At 38.4% G+C, this 14,604-nt stretch overlaps 1 protein-coding gene across 5 annotated transcripts in view; it reads left to right on the forward strand.

Annotated features, from left to right (window-relative positions):
- Positions 1-1,385: 1,385 nt before the first annotated feature.
- Positions 1,386-14,604, forward strand: part of LOC138331406 (potassium voltage-gated channel protein Shaw-like) — a 42,370-nt gene continuing 29,151 nt past the window's right edge. The window contains exon 1 of one of the 5 annotated variants that reach the window (XM_069278999.1): positions 1,386-1,634. In XM_069278999.1, coding sequence (XP_069135100.1) covers positions 1,566-1,634 — 69 coding nt within the window. In that variant the 5' untranslated portion in view covers positions 1,386-1,565. Of the gene's footprint in view, positions 1,635-6,029; positions 6,928-8,721; positions 8,847-10,272; positions 10,375-13,178; positions 13,563-14,604 lie in introns of those variants that run through there. The other 4 variants (XM_069279000.1, XM_069279001.1, XM_069279003.1 and 1 more) reach the window with 4 other exon arrangements.

The raw sequence follows: 14,604 nt of genomic DNA on the forward strand, positions 1-14,604 counted from the left end.
TCCATCAGACCCCTATGTATGTCAGTGTCCATCAGACCCCTGTGTATGTCAGTGTCCATCAGACCTCTGTGTATGTCAGTGTCCATCAGACCCCTGTGTATGTCAGTGTTCTATCAGACCCCTGTGTATGTCAGTGTCCTATCAGACCCTGTGTATGTCAGTGTCCATCAGACCCCTGTGTATGTCAGTGTCTATCAGACCCCTGTGTATGTCAGTGTCCATCAGACCCCTGTGTATGTCAGTGTCCATCAGACCCCTGTGTATGTCAGTGTCCATCAGACCCCTGTGTATGTATGTCAGTGTCCATCAGACCCTGTGTATGTCAGTGTCCATCAGACCCCTGTGTATGTCAGTGTCCATCAGATCTGTGTATGTCAGTGTCCATCAGACCCGTGTATGTCAGTGTCCATCAGACCCTGTGTATGTCAGTGTCTATCAGACCCCAGTTTATGTCAGTGTCTATCAGACCCCAGTGTATGTCAGTGTCCATCAGACCCCTGTGTATGTCAGTGTCCATCAGACCCCTGTGTATGTCAGTGTCTATCAGACCCCTGTGTATGTCAGTGTCATCAGACCCCTGTGTATGTCAGTGTCTATCAGACCCCTGTGTATGTCAGTGTCTACCAGACCCCTGTGTATGTCAGTGTCTATCAGACCCCTGTGTATGCCATCTGTTTATCATGTTGTCATTAGACACCTGTGTTTTGTGTGGCCATCCGTATTCCTGTGTAGTTTTGTTCACACAATAGCCCTGTGTTTGTCATGTTGTCATTAGACACCTGTGTATGTCATGTTGTCATTAGACCCCTGTGTATGTCATGTTGTCATTAGACCCCTGTGTATGTCATGTTGTCATCAGAACCCTGTGTATGTCATGTTGTCATCAGACCCCTGTGTATGTCATGTTGTCATCAGAACCCCGTGTATGTCGTGTTGTCTTCAGAACCCCGTGTATGCCTTGCTGTCATCAGAACCCCGTGTACGTCATGTTGTCATCAGAACCCCGTGTATGTCTTGTTGTCATCAGAACCCTGTATATGTCATGTTGTCATCAGACCCCTGTGTTTGCCGTGTTTATCAGATCCCTGTGTATATCGTGTGTTTATCAGTTCCCTGTGTATGTCGTGTGTTTATCAGATCCCTGTGTTTGCCGTGTGTTTATCAGATCCCTATGTTTGCCGTGTTTATCAGACCCCTGTGTATTCCGTGTATACATCAGACACTTGAGCGTCTTCCCACTATAAGAAATGCTTACATGTTCACATAGAAAATTGTGTCATTTTCGTCACCTCATTAATAAAATCGTGACAAAACCATGAAGGACATTATAATATAAATCACCTGGATATTCTACATAGCGGCAATCCAGCTCCTTTAACCACGGCGCGATAACTAACAATAAGTTTAATTTGGGAGATTTAATTCCGTGACAACAACATGTTAGTTCTAGTTGTTTAAATTACCTGAACAGGTTAAGATATCCTTCTCTATAGTTATATATATATATATATCACACCAAGGTCGGACATCTCGTGGACCATCCTCGGGGAAAGTGTAGCCCCGCCATGGACCACCCCCAGGCCGAGTATTTCCCCGTCATGGACAACCCCCGGGCCGAGTATATCCCTCTTAAGGTAGGACACGCATGATTGATTCTGTAGTTAAATCAGAAAGGTAGTATCGTCCCTACACCATCGGGAGGATTGAAAGAGGTCAAATATTTTGTCTGAAAGATTTTCTGTTCTGTTATGGGTAACATCAAAAAGGCGAGTATTTATGAAAGGGGGGGGGGGATTTAATAACATATGAAAAGGAACAGGTATGTCAAAACTTACATGAATGTAAACTCCGATAGAAAATACTAATCAGTAACATGGAAGACAGCGTGGTTTGAAAAAATACAGGTGTGGCATTTTTCATGTGAACTTTGACAAAGTATGAATGAAAACATACTCGGACGTTTCGTGTGGTGATTGACTCAAGTGACTATCTGGGTGTTTGTTTAAATGTCGGCAGCGCACCCTAATATCATGAATAAACAGATAGATCAGTCTAAAGGGAAGCATTGTAGCACGATGTTTAAAGTTTTGTTAGGTCATCCAAGTCTCTAACTGCTTTAATTTTATTCACATAGATCTGAAAATTAGTTACAGTTTATATAATTATGGAACCACCAGAGTGTCCATAGTATGTGTTTATTACAATATAGAATAAGATTTTTACCGATTTTTAATCTAGACCGTAGCATGTCTAAAAATGGTCTATGAGCACTCTGGTGGGTCCATAATTATATAAACTGTAACGAATTCCCACATCCCTATGATTTTGTTTATATTTAGGGTACACTTGATCAGTAACCGGTTTACCCACAGGCGTTTGGCTTTATAGACATTTTTTCTATATACATTTGTAATACTGTGAAACAGTATTACGCCTATATAGAGAGAAAAATGTCTATATAGCCAAACGCCTGTGGTTTACTTATGTCATGATATTACAGTAAAGTTGGTATATTTCGTGGATAGAATACCTCGCGATTTTGTGCATTGTCAACATCGTATACAGACATCCTCGATACCCCAAGGGTTAAGTAACACTCATGTGGATGATAGCTTCAGTGAAAGTAACCCCTGGAGTATCGAGGATGGTACACACAACATATCTTCATGTCAATTAGACACATAAAAAAAATTGACCTGAAACGCACTTGAATTTATATGCAGACATTTCGTCTGAAAAGTCATTGCTATAATGACAAGCTGCGTAAATGCATGCATAATATATGCAATGCTGTGACGAAATTTAAGCTGAAGAGCATTGAGTATAAAGGTCATAATAATGTGACCCCTAATGGGATGTTGTCATATTTGTATGTTTATCCCATTTTATATCTTATATATATAGAGTGGACGGTAACACTATTTTAAGCAATTAATTACATAACACGTGCCTTGATAAATCTCGGAGTGTAATGTGGGTGAAGCTAGATATAACACACCTGTATACAGATAACAGAACACCTTACCTATGTATATACCATAGTCCATTAACATTGATCATTAGTGGTACTTATAGGTGAAAAATATCTTATATCAATTTTTCACACATCACAAATGAGTCATCTCTTATATGTTTATAGACGTATTGGCCACAGTGGTCAGACTCGCCACCAGTCTCTAGAATATTGAGGGGGAAAATCACTGAAATTTTGCTTTTTTTTTTTTTTTTTTTTTTTTTTTTTCTCTCTATACTGCACGTCCGTTTTTAAACTAAGGAGAGATAATCTAGTAAAGAAATCTGCTGAGAAAGCTTAGGGTCTGGTGACCAATCTAGCCCTCCACCGCCAGGTTGCAAATTACTCAAAGCCCCTGTTACTGGATACTGGTCGTAGATCGGTGGTTATTCTCCGGATACTACACGGGTTTTTTTTTCTCTCACTTACTTCAAAACACATTGTACATCATTAAAGCTGACAATGCAAGTAAAAGCATCCGTGCTGAGATATAAAGATGTCCTTTGTTTCTACGGAAGTTATTGGATATTTTAGGGCATATATGCGTAGTCTCAAATGTTGGTACATACGCTTTTATATAGAGCAGCCTTTACCAAAGTGGGTTTCATTTTAACACTGATCATGCAACATGATGTACAACAGATAACATGAGCCCGGGTATTGACAATTGTCTATATCCTAACTCTAGTTGTAAACTCCAATAATTTATCATACATCAATATTACTTACTGTATTAATTTGTAGCCATATTGTTAAAACCAAAATAGTAATTAATGATCAGCGATGAAACGGCTGAAATGGACAGTAACATATTCCTAATGCTACTAATAAAAAAAATGCATTATATTATCCACAATAAAAACAATAATATCATGTTACCCCCTGGAATGTTGTTGTTGGCAGTAAACAACATGTACCCCTCGGTTATATCGCAAAATTTGTTAACTCATCAACGTTACTGGCATTTTATGTCCACCGTCTTCATAGATAGCGTAAAAATCGATTCGGATGCACGTGCACGCAAATTACTTAAAAAAACACTTCAGTTACGAGTATGTATTCTTCTACTCTTGAGTTTCCGCTATCCCTGACATCAAATTATTTTACAGATTATTTTTGCCTTCGTCAGATGTCTGTCTTGCTATTACTGTAAATCACTCCATTTTCGTGTATGTAAAAGTTCGCGTCTTCATTCTTTCAACATATTTGCGATTAATCAGGGTTACTTCCCTTCGTTTCATCCGGACGAAGGCAACAAAGGGAAGTAACTCTGATACATAAAGATCCGAATTTATATCTTCGTGAAACATATGAATTTGTACTCGAGAAAATGTGAATCACACGAAAATAATGTGGATAACAGTATAAGTCCAGAAAAAATAGACTTTTTAATACTGTAAACTTTCATTGTGCGACCATATAACACCTTCTTCAGTGCCATAACATGAAGAAAACGCTTTTACACGAATGTTTGGTGTTCTATCAATAACTGTTCCTGATATAAACCATTAAATATATCCGGTTTACACAGCTTGATCTGATAAGGAATATCACTTTTGAATTTCTATAGTTTAAAGGGACAGTATCAATATCAAGTCTGAAAATAACGACTCGATCATAATTATGTAGAAACTGGAGAAGCGTGAGTTCTAAATCTTATATTCGGGATGTATTTAAAGACAGTTGTTGTTAGTATCACGAAAGGCTAGGGCTATTAAATAGGGGTTTACAGTCCCTTAGTCAATTATAGATACATAACAATTATATCAGCTTGGCAAATGTCGATCTGAATTTGATATAGTACATGCTTAGGAAATGAGAAACGCCGTTGAGAAATCTCAACGGTACCTCGCATGTGTATAACATGTACGGATGAGAAAGGGATGTGTTTTAATTATACTCGTGAAGCTAGTGGATATCACATAGATTGGATATATTTGTATATAAAGTTGGATCTATATTATAAATACTATACATCCTGTTTGTATATAGCGACACGACTAATGAAAATGGATTGCTCTTATGTTCGGAGTCATGTCGCCCTAGTTAAACAAACAGAAGGTTACATGATGCATTTTGTGACGAAATGTCCTTTTCAGCTAGTATGCCTGATAGGAAATACTTTGGTTTGGTTTGTTAATTTCAGCCACGTCCTATTAACAGCCACGGTCATGTTAGGACGTACCAGCTTTGATAGTGGAGGAAACCCGGAGTATCCAGAGAAAAACCAGAGAATATGCTTTGATTAATGAAGTAAATGAATTATAAAGGTCACCAGAGCGTAACCCATTACATGGACGGATTTGTATTTTTTTGATAATCAGATAGAAGACGGTAGAGAGTTAGAGCAAAACATATATTGTGCCATTATTTGTTTGTTTCTTTTTTCTCTCTCCTGATTTCCCCCTCCTTTGTGTATTTGACTGTTTTAGACTTCGAATAGGTTTGGGAGCTGAGAATGTCAATTTTCAAGAAATAAAAGAGTGATTCGGTCAGTCCCCCCCCCCCCCCCCCCACCCCCCACCCCCATCGAGAGCTCCGTTTTCATGCACATAAAAATAACGAGCTCCTTGAATTTAATAAAAACGTACATAATTATTATCACATTGACACACTTGAGTCACTTTGAAGATTACGACTGTAACTGCAGTATAACTGTATGTTAGCCAAATGTTCGCATAAGATCAATTTGTGCAGTAAAAAGAATACACACAATAATGTACGATAGAAAACTTTCAATAAAACACCGTCGGGCTTGGCAGATACTGATGTCTCCGTCTGCAAGTTTATCTTATACACAAGACGTCCCCATACAGCAGAGCAGTTGGCGAATTCAACCGTAATTAGTTGAATGGTGAAAAACATACTGAAGTACTTTACCCGCGAACACATTTACGGGGATAGTAACACACATACATGTGGAACAAACTCCAGAGGAATCTATCTCTATCTCTTCCGTGCAGTACCATCACTGCAATCTAGGAACAGGTGCTGCATTTCATCAGGAGGGGGTTTCATGGGGTAGTTTCACTTTATCCCCTCCTCGCTATTGTAGGATAGTCTCGTACTCCTACTCAAACAGCGCGAGACGTGCACGCGCCTGTGTACATATCAGACAATAAACAGGAAAACTTATGAAAATTACGCTTATTTGTCTAAGAGTCTCGCGCAAGGGCGCGTGCACAATATTGGAATATCACATGTGTAATTCTGATCAAAATGATACGTGTGGAGAAATTGAAGACAATTGTTGTGGATAATGATTTATTGGAATATTGACAAAATAGTTATGGAATTATGTTGTGTTATAAGAGGATATGATTTGATTTTGTGCTTATATCATGACGTCGTTGGATTTTGCGATTCTGTACTTGGATGTCACGAAGTTGTCGTGTGATGCCAATTAATGATTTTTCGGTGAAATGACAACATGACATATTTGTCGATGACATGTTATTAAATTGAGTGTTTCCATGACAAATGACGTCATGACATGTTTTCTTCAAGTATATGATAATTTTTTTTTAATTATGTGCTACAACAACGTAAAGAATATTCCACAATAACGTGACGTCACTGAAACTTGTGCCTTTATTACCTTATACCTATGATACCAGTTTTAATCATAATGACGTCAACGAAATATGTGCTTCATTAAGATGACGTCTGTATAATGTGTGCCTAGTAATAAGATAACATTGAGAAATCTCTGAGAATTGAAGGAGGATTATTGTAATTCCACGAAACAATCTCACAAATTCACCTGTTCCGTTTTGTGCCTCGCCTCGTCACGTTAATTGGGTTCATGGTCAGCCGAAAGGTGCCGTCAGAGGGCGCTGCCACTTCTGGTTACCATGGCAATAGATGGTCGAGGCCTAGTGATCCTTATGAACCAGCTAGCCATTGAAATAATGGTAGGTATATACTTACAATGGTAACCAATGGAAAAATAACACGTGACGTATTGTTACGTATATAATACAGATTCATAATGATTTGGCATAATGAATATTCAGTATAATATAAAGGACACTAATCTGATGAGGTGTAAAGAATTGGGGTATTTGACGATCATTAGATCACAGGGTCATGTATCGTTTCTATATGAAAAAAATAGCCAGAAATACATTTTATATGTATTTCTGGCTATTTTTTCATGTAGAAACTATACATGACCCTGTGATTAGATGGATAAATGTATACTCTTTAACGTAAGGATGACACTGATGTTCTATTCGCCTGCTCACTTTGACCAAGCAAAAAACACACAAATGAATGATAAAAAAACATGACTTCGTAGTAATGACGTCAAAATGTACACATTTTTTATAATGCACATGAAAATGACATTAAGGGAGTACTTAATCCGGCGTAATAACATGTTATATTATAAACCTGTCGGTTTTTGTAATGATTATGCCTAGGTTTTCGTCTGTTGATCAGGTACTCATTTTTTTAAATACTCGTTACCATAATGACTTACTCAGTTCGGCAAAATTACTTTCTTTACTCTATTGACATTTTTAGAGTTCGACATAATTAAATTGTTTATCAATGCATTTATTGCTATAATGATATATAATTAGAATAATGATAGTTTATCAATGAATTTATTGCTATAATGATATATAATTAGTGCATTTATTGTTAAAATGATATATAATCAGAGTTCCGCGTGACAATATTCGTATATCTAAAGGATGATCATCTCCCTAATGACGGATACTCAGTTCGGCATAACCAAGCTATAAATGACATTCGTTATTATAATGACATACATTTGTAGGTTAAGAGTTCGGCACGATGATATGTGTACATAGTTAGGCATAATGGGCTTAACGGTAGTCGGGTTTTTTTATTTGAACTCTCGAATAGAGAAGGACTAATGGAAGCACCTTGGCGTCAGCGTCGGCGTCGGCATCAGTGTCGACATCAGCGTTGTAAGTTTTGGTGCAAGTTGCGAATTGATTGTTGTTATCCATAACAATTGACATTGATTTCGGTTTTATCGATTTTGGTAATGACAGGAATTTTAAGAGTGAATAATTATAATTTTGAGAATTTCAATACTCTAAAAGGGCCAATTTGTACTTTACTTTTCCTTAACATTGATTTCCGCAACATATGTTGTTATGGATATGCAATCATTTTATGGGTATTCATAGGAATTGTTTTTAACAAATCCAAGAGTCCCAGTTAGAAAAGTAAACTTGTTAAGCTTTTAGGTCTTATAGGCTGCCAGAGTCAAGTTTTGCTGTTTTCAAACAGCTCTTGTTTGATAATGACATATGATCTAAGTTTGCCTTAATGAGATTTACCTTACACATAATTAGTATGTAAATGATATTCATTATTATAGTGACAATTTTCAAAGACTAGTGATACATGTACACGTAGCTTAAACTTTATAAATTCTTTTAACCTGTATGCTCTGCCATTAGACCCCAAAAGCGAAAGTAAAAATGACAGTTTTTATTCAATTGAAATTTTGAACTCGAAAGAAAATGTAACCATTGGATGCAACAGGTATATAGTATCATTATATATAGGAGTAGGGAGAGGGTGACGTTATATAAAATGTAGTTCCGGTGCGAACGAATACACCGTGCACGTTTTGCTCACGTAATAGGGAACATCTGCCAACTATATCTTGGGACATTTTGGCGAACATTGTGACTTACCATTTATAATTACCTCGGCTGTCTCTGGTTAACGTTAGGGTGACTCAACACATAGCCAACATACTGTTTTAGCACAGGGACGCGAGAACTTGATGCCTCTAACTCAGGGACTTAGGAACTTCGTCGGACTGGTTACTATGGTGACTACTGTGGTGAGTTAAGTTCTAATTAAGCGATACGGGAGCTTGTTACAGTATCTCTCGTTATCGTCGGTCACAGGGACTTGTTACGGTTATAGAAACTTGAGGATTTCGATTATCTCTGGTTATCGTCGGTCACAGGGGATTGTTTCGTGTCCATGTGACTGTGTATATTATATGATGTTTTGTGATTTAATAATTTACATAGAGATGCGATCACATATTGCCCTATCACAGGAACTAATTAATTTATGACAGGAACTGTATGCACAATCAACTGTAATACACTGAATAATCCTCGATACTCAAGGGGTTACTGTCACTCACGTTATGTCATGACAGTGATAATAACCTCTGGAGTTTCGAGGATGACATTGTACTAGCATTTGACGATGGTCTATTTGACTGTTTTCTTTGAAATGAGGCTTCGGTCATTGTGCAAAGTTCCATAATCTGTCTGAGACATCAAAACTATTCATTCACCAGAGAGACGAAGGGAGTTAACTCTGATGTATGGGCACCCTATATTTTCTACGGAGTTGTCGTTCCTTGCACACTCGCAAAGACCCAATAGCAATTTGGTGCAAACCTCTCATAACGTATCTGATGTATGCAAGCATTTAGCACGTGTGGTAGGGCTTTCGATTTAATTTGATTGTATCGACATCATGGAAACACAGAAGAATCGCGGATATGTCACCATGTGTTCATCTGGAACATAGAGAAAGTTTCATTGCAAAATGTGCATGTATGATTTTTGATGAGGACAAGAAATGTTTCATGTTTGATATGCGTTTCTCTCAAGGGTTTCGTTGTCTACAGAAAAACGATCGTTTTTCAATAATAAATATTTTAGATATCTTTCTCAGAATTATAGAAACTCGATTTGAGACATAAACTGGAAGTGTGTGCATCCTATCTCTCACGATCTCAACCAGTAACAAATGATGCAACAGATCGGCCATAGTTTTACTACTGTAGTCACGAATGTACATTGCGGGCGCGCCATTGCCGGGCAGACGACCTTCGAACCGAGGTAAATAAAACAAGATGGAACCCAGACCATTTTACAGTTTAGAAATTTTGAATGCTGTACGTAATAGCAGAGCGATTTAACACGGCACGTGCATCAAACCGCAAGCGTTTGTTATTGTTTGTAGACACTTGGTGTGTTGGAACGTCTCCAAATCGTCCCACTAGGAACATATAGAAACTATGGCTGACATCATACCGACGGTTTTGTATCAGTTATGTTTGTATCAATGTAAACACCTGATCCACACGACCGGGTGATCTGTACAAGCATGCCTGCGACATGCATGCAGTGTTTTATGTCTGTATATTATGCCGTGAACAGGTAGAGGAGGTCTTGTCAACATTCCGCGAATTTCCCCGCGTTCTAGAGAGCGCGTGCTCGCTCAGCTCGCTATGAGAGACTGGAAGACATTATATATTTTTCGTTAAACCACTTGACGGGTTAATATGGTTCTTTGAAGATGCCGAATGGCGATTGGACGACATGTCACGTGATGTAATTCTGGTAACGTCTTCTTTCATTTACTGTTATTTCATTTTTAGTTTTGATAAATTAACGACTGATTAATGCATGTGTATCCATCACGAAAGCTTCAACTTCCGTTACATGCGTAGTAGAAACACATTTGTATCTTAAACGTCAGCAAGCGACCCCGTGGTCGGAACATACTCTCATAACGCCCATGCGCAGAACGAACTTCGTACACGGATCTGTTTTGATTTTAATTGTGAATTTATAAATTAGATGATGTGAAGCTTGATCCTCTACAGAAATATTTTAAAATCCAAACAATTTAATCAAAATTAGAGTTGCGATACGCTCCAATACAAGATCTATCAACTCTCCGTTCGGGGTCTCCTCAGCATGACCCCTGGCCTAGTATCGGAAAATCTCGGGATACACTATTAACCGTTCATACTTCCGAGAGAATCAAATTACCACGTCGAAGATTTCGTAGGCGACAACGATGATTGGCTAACCATAGTGGTCATACTGAGTTGACCCTATAGGTCAACCTATAGCTATTTTGTTATGTCTATTAACAGGAGTAATTCTACGAGAATGATGTCAAAAGTTACAAACATTAGATTTTTAGGTCACCTGAGACGAAGTCTCAAGTGACCTAATCTAATCGCATTTTGACCGTCGTCGTGCGTCGTGCGTCGTCCGTCGTATGTCCGTAAACAATTTACATTTTCGTCTTCTTCTCTAAAACTGCTGAAGCAATTTCAATGAAATTTTGCACAAACCTTCTAAGGCATAAGGCCAATCAAAATTGTGAATTATATGGTCCCCACCCCCAGGGGGCTGTGGGAGGGGCCAAAAGGTAAAATTGAGTAAAATTTCAAAATCTTCTTCTCTACTCACAGATGTGGTAGAATCAAATACTCTTCATAGATAGAAAGGTATTACAGTCCTTTACAAAAATTGTGAATTATATGACCCTGGGGTCTCTAGTTTTCCCCCTGGGGAGGGGTTTAAGTTTACTATAGTTTTATATAGGGAAAACACATTTTTTGCACATTATTTGGTCATTTGTAATAGGAAATGAGTCAAATGTTGTCAGAATTATCAGTAGAGATGGCCATTTAATCCTATTAACAAATTTTTCTATGACTGACCCCCAGGGGCCTTAGGGGCGGGGTCAAAAGGGGTCAAATAGGCTAAAAACTTCAAAAAATCTTCCTTTGAAATTCTGGAAATGGTAGAATCAAATACTTTTCATAAATAGAAAGGTTTTAAGTTCCTTTACAAAAATTGTGAATTATATATATGACCCTGGGGTCTCACGTTCCCCCCCTGGTGATGGGGGTCAAGTTTACTATAGTTTATATAGGGAAAACACATTTATGAGTCATGTTTTGCTCAATTTTCATTGGAAACGAGTCAAACTTGGTTAGAATTATTAGCCTGAGATAGCATTTTAATATGATATCCATATTGGTCCAGGCCGACCCCCTAGGGGCAGAGGGGCGGTGCCAAAAAAGGTCAAATAGGCTAAAACTTCATAAATATTCTTTTAAAATTCTGGAAATGGTATAATCAAATACACTTTATAGATGAAAAGGTCTTAAAGTTTGTTTATAAAAATTGTAAATTATATGACCCTGGGGTGTCCCTGTTTCCCCTTGGGGAGGGGGTCAAGTTTACTATAGTTTATATAGGAAAAACACATTAATGAGCATTTTTTGCTCAATTTTCATAGGAAATGAGTCAAACTTGGTTAGAATTATCAGCCTGAGATAGCATTTTAATATCATATCCACATTGGTCCTGGCCGACCCCCTGGGGACAGAGGGGCGGGGCAAAAAAAGGGTCAAATAGGCTAAAACTTCAAAAATCTTCTAAGAGATTCCTGCAACTGTCCCACATACTGACCGATATCTACTGCCGGATAAAACTTGTTGCTTTATCCGTCAATACAAAATGCTTTATCCGTCCATACAATAACGTGAAATTCATCTGACGGAACCCTCTATACCCTGAACTTTAAAACCCCTACGTTGAATGACGTACCCACAAGTGACGTCACAATCACCGTCTTTTTCTTGGCTCATAGCGAGGCACGGAAAGTCGAGATGACTCGGCAAAGCCTCGTCATCTCGGCTTCCCTAAGTCTCGCGCCAAAATAAACCTTGTATTGTAAGACACTGATCATGTATTTTCTATATATGTACGCTAATTAATAATGAAATGCAACATATGAACAAAATATCGGTTTTTTTTTTAAATTTTTACATTTTCACAATATCCTGTGTCACCTACAAGTGGGGCCGCGGTGGCCGAGTGGTTAAGATGTACCGACATATTACCACATGCCCTCCACCTCTGGGTCGCGAGTTCGAATCCCATGTGGGGCAGTTGCCAGGTACTTGCCGCTGGTCGGTGGTTTTTCTCCGGGTACTCCGGCTTTCCTCCACCAACAAACCTGGCACGTCCTTAAATGACCCTGGCTGTTAATAGGACGTTAAACTAATCAAACCAACCAAATCACCTACAAGTCAATGTCACGAAAAACATATCCGAGGAAAAATTAAATGCGATAGGGATTAATATCATTGTGTAATTAACTCCTGTGATGTTGTGCTTGGCATGTATAGGGTGCCTTGTATATACAATTAACATCCACGGACAAACAGTTTATCTATGTGATGTAAACAAAGCAATGAATCTGCTCTACCCTAACCTGTAATTAACGAGTGCGTTCTCGCGACGTCTTTGTTTGGTTTTGATTACCCAGCTATGTCTCTAGCTTGCCACCTCGTACACTGACAGAGAGGTAGAGTACTTTGTGTCATTTTACTGTCTTTATCCTCTCGTGACTCTCTCTGTACCTCTACACTCTCCCCTCCCCCCTGCCTTCCCTCCGTCAGTGCTACTCCACAACTCGGTGTATACATACATGTACCTGCTAACGCTCAAACGACTAATTTCATATAACATTATCAACACGCATGCACGTACATTACATATGCAGAGTCGAGTATCTTTGGCTTGTGTCAGTATATCTCTGTTTACTATCAGTTGTATGTGACAGTTACATGCTGGCCTGTTAATACAGGCATGTCGCCCCGTCTTGCCCTTTGGCCAGAGAAAGGCATGGACAGTTAGGGTCGAGGTAGGCACGTGCAGTAGGGAAGTTTGTGGAGACTTTTTTGTACTGAGCCAACATGTATCATCTAGGATTCCCGGTGAGTACATGTTTTAAAATAAATGTATTTACTTCTGGAGAATATTATGGAGTTTCTGTCCATGGTTACTTCTGGTCATGAAAGTGTCTAATTTTAGACCACCCAAATTCTATGTAAATCAAACACAAGGGTTCCGGTAGAATGTTTAACTGGGACAAAATGTATTTGTATACTGAGTCTGCAACTACTTCCGGGAGAATACTAAGAATATATTAAATGTGTGCAGTTACAAAGCATTTCCGGTGGAATGCTTGTGTTAGTTTGCAGCTACTTCCGGTAGGATGTGTAAATGGAGGATGAAGGTAGTTCTTTTGATTGATTTTGCAGCTACAATGAATTTTCGGTAGGATGCTTGTGGTTAGATGATAGCTACTTCCGGTAAGATTTGTATACTGAGTTTCACTTCATGTACAATGTGTAAAAACTAATTTAGAGATACTTCCGGTTGGATGTGTACAATGGTTACTAGCTGCGATTTTGTAGCTATAAAGAATTTTCGTTTTATTCGTTCTAACTGGCCACCAGTGGTGTTACAACCATTTCCGATATACTGTGTTCATATATTTGACAGATAGTACAGAGGAATGGGTGGATTTGCATTTTTATTGAGTTTAGACTTTTATTTGGTATAACTGGTTAAACTATTATTAAGATATGTATAAGCTATATGTATAGTTATCGTTCCAAGCACAATGTGGTTGTCTTTTTAGTAGCTTTGTTGGATTGAGATAACAGCTAATTCATGTAGAATTGGTGGTTTGAGATAACAGCTACTTCCGGTAGAATTGGTGGTTTGAGATAACAGCTACTTCTGTTAGGAATGGTATATTGAGATAACAGCTACTTCTGTATATATAGAGATAACAGCTACTTCCGATAGGAATGGTATATTGAGATGACAGCTACTTCCGGAAGGATTGGTATATTGAGATGACAGCTACTTCCGGAAGGATTGGTATATTGAGATGACAGCTACTTCCGGAAGGATTGGTATATTGAGATGACAGCTACTTTCGGAAGTATAGGTATATGGAGATGACAA

Source organism: Argopecten irradians, chromosome 9 (assembly GCF_041381155.1).
Source record: "Argopecten irradians isolate NY chromosome 9, Ai_NY, whole genome shotgun sequence".
NCBI classification, from domain to species: domain Eukaryota; kingdom Metazoa; phylum Mollusca; class Bivalvia; order Pectinida; family Pectinidae; genus Argopecten; species Argopecten irradians.